The sequence below is a fragment of the Scophthalmus maximus genome, chromosome 8 (assembly GCF_022379125.1).
Source record: "Scophthalmus maximus strain ysfricsl-2021 chromosome 8, ASM2237912v1, whole genome shotgun sequence".
Lineage (NCBI taxonomy): Eukaryota > Metazoa > Chordata > Actinopteri > Pleuronectiformes > Scophthalmidae > Scophthalmus > Scophthalmus maximus.
In genome coordinates this window covers 1,099,241-1,109,322 of record NC_061522.1, presented here as the reverse complement: position 1 = coordinate 1,109,322, position 10,082 = coordinate 1,099,241, and the positions used below count along the sequence as shown (strand labels likewise).

Sequence of the window (10,082 nt, the reverse complement as noted above, 5' to 3'; positions counted from 1 at the left end):
TGAGGTCGACCACATGTCCCCGACTCCCGAATCCTCACGATTGTCCCGAAAATTAGACTTAACCATAGAAATAAAATTAAAAACTCTGTAGTACAGTAGTGCCGCAAATAATTAATAAACAGCTACTGCAGATGTGACAGTAATTCACAACACACAGTGGTTTGATTTGTTCATGAACCCAATCGTATGGTCATGGTTACCATAGTGATGATGCAGAGCTGCATTATTTATTTCTAATCCATCTCAACCCAACTCATCGCTCCGAAGAGACACGATCAAAAGATGAGACATGTTTAAAAGTGTAAAAAAAACTTTTTTTTTTAAAAAAGGAATAAACGAAAACACGAGATGTTACGTCATAAAATATGTAACGGTTCTAGAACACGTCAGATTCGTGGAGGAACAGATGTAGATACAGAACGGGCTCATTCTTGGCGATTGTTCACGAATGAAACAGAAATCCTCATAAATCAAACTCACTGGACCTTCGACTTCCTCTGGGGTTTTGAGAGTCGGCATCAGAAGAAATCCAAGAGGAAAAGGACAGAAAGGTAATCGTCTGCATGAAAGTTGTGCTGAACAGGATGAAATATGCCAGAATTGAATTCATATCTTGTTATAAAATAAAAATAAGTGGTGATTAATAAATCAGAAATATTATGGAGAAGGGGAATAAGTTATACTTCTCCCCACTCCTTTTCGAAAATGTAGATTGAACGAATTAATGTTAATGTTTTTCTTTTTTGTTTTAAATAAATTTTGCATGTTTTTTGTTTATTATTATTATTTCAGTCTGTCGTACGATCGGTCGTACGATCATTTTCCTTTATTATTATTATTTATTATTTATTGTTTTTGTTTTCTGGTTTAAATTGATTGACATATTTAAAATAAACATTTCAGTCAATTGCTGATATGCACCGACACCGGGAACCTACATTTTAAACAGAATGAACGATGCAGAAACATTTTTTGTTTATATTTTATGTTCAAAATATACTTGGTTTTATTAGTCTTTTTCTTTTTATTTACAGCTGTTTATAATACAGTTTATCATTAAACTAAAATATCGAGCCTCGGTTGCGTTTCTTTGTCATGAGGGTTTAAAAACGACATCTAAGGCTCCATTGGCATTTAAAAAGAAAAATATGAGTTCAATTAAATATATCTGCATATATACTGGTAAAAATTATATTCACTAACATCTGTATCGTATCAGCCCCCAAAAATCACATTGGATTGACTCTTAAGAATAACTACTACTCCTACTACTAATAATTATAATAATAATGATGCAATTCAATCAACCAAATAAAGACTATTTGTGTTGTTTTGTTTGTTTTTCTTTTTTGTCATCTGACTTCTGAGCATAGTCGAACTGACTTACTGGAACTTTCTCTTGTGAAATATGTGCTTCATCCTCGTTTGACCCTCAGAAGCTCCTCCCACTGGAGCCAAGTCTGCAGCCGTGCACGTTGTATTTGATCAAACAAATAGAAGTTCTTCTGATTAAGTTCTAATATCACGTGGTCGACGGTAATAATATACAATCTGCAATCTATGCATTTACACAACGGACAGTAGATATTGTTTTTACATTACCTGTAAAAAATGAGAAAACAACAACAGGAAGTGTTGTAGACGACGTAAAGACTTATTTCACTCCAATGATACTAATGATAATTATAGAACTTTGCTAAATCACGGAAAGAATGTGTATACTAACATTAATAAAGATAACTTGTATCTTTTAATTAACTCTGAATCTAACAATTCATTGTGTATTAGGTTGTTCTTTCTGAACAGATATAGATATAAATGGAATTTTATGGCCATTTTATTTTAGGCTATAATGAGCAAACAGTTATTAATACACAAAGCAGAGTATAAACAATTCTGTTTACAAGATCAGAGTTGTGTTTCTTTGTACTTCTTTGACTCAATGTATGTCCAAGGTCAATATACAAACGGAAAAAACAAATAACGCAAATGTCCTCTTATTTGAAAAAACTTTTCTATCTTTTTAAAAACAATATGGTCGGTAAAAGGTGCATCTGCAAACAGGAAGTGAATGCAGTGACCAAAAGGGCTGAGACAACATGACGTGATTGACCTTCATGTAGAACGTTTGTGTCCATCAGTGGCACTTGTCCTGCTACACATCAAGGGAATAAATGAAGTTTTTGTTTAAACTGTACATAATCAAGGCTCAATCACATTTCTTTATCATGAGGGTTTGATAATGACATCCAAGGAGTCATTGCCAATTTTTAAAAGATAAATATAAACGTATATATATCTTGGCCAATACAATGGTATTGGAAATGTCATTTGACTTCCGAGCATCGACGAACTGACTTACTGGAACTTTCTCTTGTGAAATATTTGCTTCATCCTCGTTTGACCATCAGAAGCTCCTCCCACTGGAGCCAAGTCTGCAGCTGTGCACGTTGTATTTGTTCAAACTTGACAACAAAATATTGAGAAACACAACAAGAAGTTCTTATGATGAAGTTCTGATATCATGTGGTCGTCAGTAATAATATACAATCTGCAATCTATGAATTCTCGTGTATTAAAAATGACTAAGACTGATAAAGTTGAATCTAATCGAATGTAGTTTGGAATCAAACAAGCAGTGACACTGAACAGAGTTTGCAGAGGCCCGTCTGTTGAGGATCACTAGTCCAGGTCAAGGGCTCCTGAAATGGTTCAGTCCAAGAACCTGTATATATATCAGAAAGTCCACAACGCACGACAGACTTCAGAACCTGCAACGGACAGTAAGTTATTGTTTTTCTAATGGCTGTAAAAATGTGAAAGTTGTTTTAAACTGATATATTGTGTTAATGCAGATTAATTATAAGGTTAAAGAAACGTTTGTTGTTGTATAAACTAATATGATGTGACTTTGTGCTTTTCACATTTCCATGTCAGAGGTGACGCAGTAAATCAGTTTATAAAAATATCCTCAAGAACTGGGTGTGGTGTCAATTTCTCATATAATCATGTATTAACATATACTCTGTTTGTGGGAAAGACTGTTTACAAGAAGTAATAATTAGCTGAGCCTGGTGTAGAAATTCAGATAGGGCAAATCTGGTTTACAAGGGTTTAATGAACAGCTGGTTTACTGTCACTTTCACTGCTGACAATATTATCGTTTTAGAATTATTTGGTAGTTATTTTCTGACATTATAATTATTATAATGTATTATAACTTATTTCTTTTTTTTGTACCAGCGCTTTGGGTGCATGAAAAGCACTTTATAAATCAAATATATTATTATTATTATTATTTAATTAGGTTTCAAAGGCTGAAAATTGAGTGGAAACATTTTCAAATTCCATTATTTATAAATTTGACATATTTTTTTTTGAACACTTTATTTGTAATAGTCCAATAATCATACAAAACAATCATATTCTCTATTTTACAAATAGCCATAGAAAAACAATCCCCCCCAAAAAGAGACAAAGAGAGATCAAACCCAAAATCAACCTGACAGACTTGTCACAGACAGCAGACGGACACAAAATACAAAAAAAAAACAAGTGCACCTAACATTCCTTATTACAGGACTGAACAAGGGCAGGTGTAAACATTCAGAGTTCCAGTTCCAGACCAGGTAAATTGTTCACATACCTTATCAGAGGGTCCCAGTAGAATCTGTTGATGGAACCGTTGAGGGTACATCTGATTTTTTCCAGCTTAACATTCTGCATAATGTCCCTAATCCAGTGGTGGTGTGATGGAGGAGCAGCAGCCTTCCATTTAAATAAAATCAAGCGTCTAGCTAATAAGGAGGAAAAGCCAATGTCCCTCTGTAAATGAACCGGGGGAACAGACCCCGTTGTATCAGAAAAGCAACCAATAACAGCAACCAAAGGAGAAGGTGAGATGTTATAAGCATAAGCATTAGAGATGACTTCAAAAAAGGATGACCAGAAGGGAACAAGTTTCGGACAAGACCAGAACATATGATAGGAAGTAGCTGGCGTCTGTTTACATCTATCGCATAATGGGTCTACGGTCGGAAATATTCTTGCTGATTTAGCTTTTGAGAAGTGCAACCTGTGTAACACTTTAAACTGTAATAAAGAATGTCTGGAACATATGGAAGAAGAGTGGACTCTAGTAAGAGCCACATCCCAAATTTGACATATTTTTGAATGAAATACTTATCGACTGGTTTCTGTTATTTTTGAAAAATAACAACAAAAATTATTGTTACACTTCCTTCTCTTTCTCTAAACAAAACTATTGATCTACAAAGTTAATGATTCCAACAAAATTCCTCAACATTAATTCCTGAAATGAAATACTTAAATACAAATTTCCATGACACCTGTGGTCCTCCATAAGCGGTCATACCATATATGTAGAGCTCAAGTTTACAGTTTGGTTGTTGTTGCTACTTCATCGATGAACTAATGTGTGAGTGTAAAGATCTTCTGCCTCCTCTCACTCTCGTCTCTTTCTTCCGCTTCTCTGCAGCACAGAGTTGAAATGGCCGATCAGAGGAGACGCCCGACACCGTCGCTCACTGTCGTCCTCTGCTTCTCACTGTGGTTCACCTCTGGACAAACAGTTGACTTTATGTCCTACTTTAACTCCTTTGAGCCAGAATGCATTGAACAGTGTCCAGCAAAGTATTCCACCTCCACGTATGGCGTGCTGTGTTATGATGGCTGTGAAAAGCGAGGTTATTCCTACTACTGGTGCAATTCGCGAATGGGTTGGGATTACTGCTCACCAAGCAACAATATCGATTACAAAGGCAACGACTGTCGCAATGATCATCCCTGTGGCGATTATGGAGGTGGTTACACCAGCTGTATCGTGGATGGTATAGGCTGGAGCAAATGTGCACGAGTGGAGCCAAGAGCAATGATTCATCAAACTATATACCAGAAAGAATGCACTGGAGAATGCCAGTATCACGAGTTCGGGGATTACTTCTGGTGCTATACTGAAAACACGTGGGACTACTGCTCTCCTCTACAAGACCACACCTACAGAGATGAGCCTTGTCGCCAAGGCTCAACGTGTGGAACTAATGGCCAAAGTTACAGCTGGTGCTACACATCATACTTTAACTGGGATTACTGTGGAGTCATCAGTCCTGGAGAGTGCATGTATTCCCAGTCAAACCGCCGCAAACGACAAGCTGATAATCCAAATTTGATCTGTTCAAGGGAGGACGATGACGGCAACAACAACAACAACAACAACAACAACAACAGGAAAGTGACATATTTCATAGACAAAGGTAACGAGGGCGTGCAAAGCACCAACAGAAAGTTGCTCGACGAAGCCTTAGATTTAATCAACCGATTTGATGCCAGTCGCTTGACTCAAAACTCCAGGTCCAACTTGGTCACTTCGTTACGTCTTCGCCTTGACAACCAGGGAATTTGTTTCTCAAATAATCAGGAATGTTACAACCTGCAAATCCAGCTTAATGGGCAACGCCGCCCTGGACAAAGTACCACTATTGCACAGATCACAGTTCCTATTGGTACTTCAGAAGAATACATGCGTTTGGCCTTCAGGGAGAGTTTACGGCTCCAGGTCAAAGTTGAAGTGGAAGATGAGAACACACCAAGCACCTCATCCAACAATGACAGAAACAAAGACAAAAAGTGTTGTAAACGACGTAAACGCTAATTTAACTCATACATATGAAGCTAATAATTGTTACAGCACTGACACAAATTACAACATGTACATATATTGATCAACATCCATAACAGATTTTTCATCAGTTGGTCAATATTCAGTCAATACCAGACAGTTTGTCAGATGACAAGCTTGTATTATTTAGTTTTTGTCCTTTGCTAAATTGTTAAGTGTTTTGTACAGTTACATTGATTAAGATAACTGTACTCTTTATAACAGTAATCTAATAGACATTAACTCATTGTGTTTAAGAATGTTCCTTCTGAACAGATTTAGATATAAATGGGATTTCATGGTCATTTTATTTTAGACTATAATGAGCAACTTTTTTGGTGAAACAATTCTTAATACACAAAGTAACGTATATACAATTCTGTTTACAAGATTAAAATTGTGTGATTGTATTTTGGCTCAATGTAATTGTACTTTGACTCAATGTAATTGTACTTTGACTCAATGTAATTGGATTTTGGCTCAATGTAATTGTACTTTGACTCAATATTATTGTACTTTGACTCAATGTAAACAGAAAAAACTAATAATACTAAATATGAAATAAACATAACGAGTTGGGTATACCAAATGTCCTCTTATTTGAAACATCTTTTTTATTTTTTACAAAACAATATGGTCGGTAAAAGGAGCATTATTGATTAGAGCCTGACTTATTATCAGTTGGCCCATATGAGCCTCTCACAGATATTACTATCTGCATTTATGTTGGGTGATATGAAATCTTTTATTCTCAGAATTAATGATTTAGAGATGTACATTTATGTTCACACTTTACATCATAAAAAGTGTTTGTATTCTAAATTCCTGTTCTGTACTGTATATTTAGTTGTATTTTAGTTTTCTTTTTATTTACAGTTTTTTTAATAATAAAGTTCATGGTTAAACTGTAAAACATTAAGCCTCGATTACATTTCTTTGTCATAAGGGTTCGATAACCACATCCAAGGAATCATTGCCAATTTCTTATATATATATATATATGTATATTGGCCAATATATTGGAATTGGAAACATTGTATTCCCTGTAACGGGTCGGAAGGGGACCCAAATGCAGCACACTTAGGCAGGCAGACAGTCGGTAATGACTTTTATTTACGGACAGTTCAAGGCAAACTAGTACTCGTCGGAGAAGTCCACCTCTATCCTCTCCTCTTCGGCTCCCAGGAGCGCGTCATCCTCGTCAGAGGAGGGTTCCTCGGAGCTGATGTTGTCGCTGGACGGATCGAGCAGAGGAGGTGGCCGAGGAGGTGGCCGAGGAGGCCGACCCCGAGGCTTGGGGATAAGACCGGTGACGAAATCCACGGAGATGTGGGACCAGGGGCTATGAGGAACCGGCAGAGGATGCAGGAGACCAGCTGGAGCCTGGAGCATGGGTTTGTGTTGGTTACAGGTGGGGCAGGTGTTGACAAACCCTCTGGTGTCCCCTCCCAGGGAGGACCACCAGAAGCGACGCTGAACGACCTCCTTGGTCCTCTGGATCCCAGGGTGGCAGGTGAGTTGGGAGCTATGCAGAACCTTGGACCAGAGGTCAGGCGGAACAAACAGACGATTCGGAGGACATGAGCTGGGACCATGCTGGTCCTGGATGGTGGCTCTGACTCTCCCCCCTTCCTCCCAGGTGAGCGTGGCGATCAAACGGGAGGGTGGAAGGATGTTGTCAGGGCCGGCAGCGTCCCCATCCTTGTCTGGGAACTGCCGGGACAGGGCGTCGGGCTTGACATTGCGGGACACCTGCCGATATGAGAGAAGAAGTTGAATCTGGTGAGGAAGAGTGCCCAGCGAGCCTGCCGGGAGTTCAAACGTCTGGCGGACTGGATATACTCAAGGTTTTTGTGATCTGTCCACACCAGAAACGGCAGCTTTGTTCCCTCAAGCCAGTATTGCCACTCCTCCAAGTCCAACTTGACCGCGAGAAGCTCCCTGTTGCCAATGTCATAGTTTCTCTCAGCTGGGGTCAACCACCTGGAAAAGAAGGCGCAGGGGTGATGCTTCTGGTCGGTGGCAGCCCTCTGGGACAAGACCGCCCCGACTGCCACGTCGGAGGCGTCTACCTCGACCACGAATTGCCTCTCCGGGTCAGGCATGACAAGAATGGGGGCCTGAAGTGAAGTGTTTCTTCAGGGCCTGGAAGGCGTCATGGGCGGCAGACGTCCATTGGAAGGGCACTTTCGAGGAGGTGAGGGCCGTGAGAGGGAATGCCACTGTGCTGTAACCCCGGATGTACCTCTGGTAGAAGTTGGCAAACTCCAGGAAGTGTTGAAGCTGTTTGCGACGTACCCCAGGAAGGAGACAGATGGGACATGGAACTCGCACTTCTCCGCTTTCACGAAGAGGGAATTTTCTAAAAGGCGTTGCAGGACCGCCTGAACCTGGTGGACGTGTTTGTCTTTGGATCGGGAGAAGATCAGAATGTCATTGAGGTAAACGAACACAAACTTATTGAGCATGTCTCGGAGTACATCGTTTACCAGGTCTTGGAAGATAGCCGGGGCATTGGTGAGGCCGAAGGGCATCACCAGGTATTCGTAGTGGCCGGAGGGGGTGCCGTCTTCCATTCGTCCCCCTCACGGATCTGGACCAGATGATAAACGTCGCGTAGGTCAAGCTTGGTGAAGATAGTGGCGCCTTCTAGGAGCTCGAAGGCGGATGCGATGAGGGGCAGAGGGTAATGATTCTTAATCGTAATGTTGTTCAGTCCTCGATAGTCGATGCATGGGCAAAGTGTCTTGTCCTTCTGGTCGACAAAAAAGAAACCGGCTCCTACCGGGGACGAGGAGGGGCGGATGATGCCAGCTGCCAGACAATTAGTGATGTAGGTGTCCATCGCCTCTCTCTCTGGGGCGGCCAGGAAATACAGTCGGCCCCTTGGCAGAACGGAGCCGGGTTGGAGGTCGATGCCGCAGTCGTAGGGTCTATGTGGTGGAAGAGAGGTAGCCTTGGCCTTGCTGAACACGTCCCTGAAGTCAAGGTATTCCACTGGGACTCCCAACACGTCAGGTGCGGAACTGGACCTGGTGGTCAGCTCGGGTGCGGCGGCTTGCTTCAGGCAGATGACAGGATGAGCTCCAACCCAGGATAGCCCCAGTGGTCCAGTCAAGGTGAGGGTTATGACAACGGAGCCAGGGGAACCCCAGGAGGAGCGGATGGCGAGGAGACTGCAGGATGTGAAACTCGTGGTGGTTGCCGGAGAGGAGCATGCGGATGGGCTCTGTCTGGTGGGTGACGGTCTTCAGGAGGCGGCCGTCTAAGGCCTTGATGGGAGCTGGGCAGGGCAGGAGAATTCGACCGACCCCTAGCTGTCGGGCTAAGTCGTCATCGATTATGTTTACGTCTGAACCAGAGTCTATTAGTGTAGCCAAAGTCTGAGAGCCCTGAGGCAGCAGTAGTCGTGTCTGGCAAAGGGGACGTAGATTGGAGGAGGGTTTGGATGTGTGGCTCACCAGTACCTCCTCCCTCACTGGTGAGCTCGGGCTTTTACTGGACAATTGGAAACGAAGTGTCCCACTTGACCACAGTAGAGGCAGAGGTTCCCCGCGCCGCGTCTTTCTCTCTCCTTGGGGGTGAGACTGGCCCGGCCGATCTGCATGGGCTCGGACTCCCTCGTGGGTTGGCCAGCAGGGGGCGAAGGCGGCCGGGGAAGAGCTGAAGGACGATTGGCCGGACGATCATCCGAGCGCCTCTCCTGTCGTCTGGCCTGGATGCGTCTGTCAATGCGGGACACCAGCTGGATCATACCGTCAAGCGAGGAGGGCAGGTCGTGTGATACCAACTCGTCCTTGGCGTAATCAGCTAGTCCCAGAAGGAAAGGGTCGACCTTGGCTGGCTGGTTCCACTCGCTCAGCCGAGCTTGGGTGCGGAAGTCGATGGCGTAATTGATCACGGAGCGGGATCTCTGGTGGCCTCCTCGGGCTCCGCCAGGGATCCCGCTCTGTGTCGGGACCCCGCGATGGCATCCCGAAGACCCTGGGAAGCTCGGCGGCGAAGTTCTGGAAGGAGGAGCAGGCTGGCGTGCGTCGTTCCCAGCCGTCCCCCCACAGCCGAGCGCGACCCGTCGAAAGATTTATGGTGAATGGCACCCTGGCTTCCTCGGAGGCGAAAGTGCTGGGCTGGAGCGAGAAGAGGATAGAACAGTTCATGAGGAACGGATTACAGCCCTCCGTATCACCGGCGTAGCGCTCGGGAACCCTGACCCGAGGCTCCGAGACAGGACCATTCTGCTTAGGTGCCGGTGGAGGTGGATGCGATGAGGCGGGCAGAGCGAGGGTCTGCTCTCGCGCAGACCCTCGCTCTGGTGAGCTGCTGGACCTGGGCAGCTAACGTGGAGAACCCTTGCTCTTGATTCGACGCGGTTTGATAAACATCAGCTGCTGTGGAGACTAGGATC

At 43.2% G+C, this 10,082-nt stretch overlaps 1 protein-coding gene and 1 pseudogene across 1 annotated transcript; one reads left to right on the top strand and one right to left on the bottom strand.

Annotated features, from left to right (window-relative positions):
• The first annotated feature begins 2,485 nt into the window (after nucleotides 1–2,485).
• LOC118313205 lies at nucleotides 2,486–5,706 on the top strand. The gene is made up of 2 exons (XM_035638538.2): nucleotides 2,486–2,783; nucleotides 4,499–5,706. The coding sequence occupies exon 2, from the start codon at nucleotides 4,511–4,513 to the stop codon at nucleotides 5,669–5,671; it is 1,161 nt and encodes a 386-aa protein (XP_035494431.2). The 5' UTR covers nucleotides 2,486–2,783; nucleotides 4,499–4,510; the 3' UTR covers nucleotides 5,672–5,706.
• Nucleotides 5,707–7,503: 1,797 nt separating this feature from the next.
• Nucleotides 7,504–9,911, bottom strand: LOC124850474 (annotated as a pseudogene).
• Between the last annotated feature and the right edge of the window lie 171 nt (nucleotides 9,912–10,082).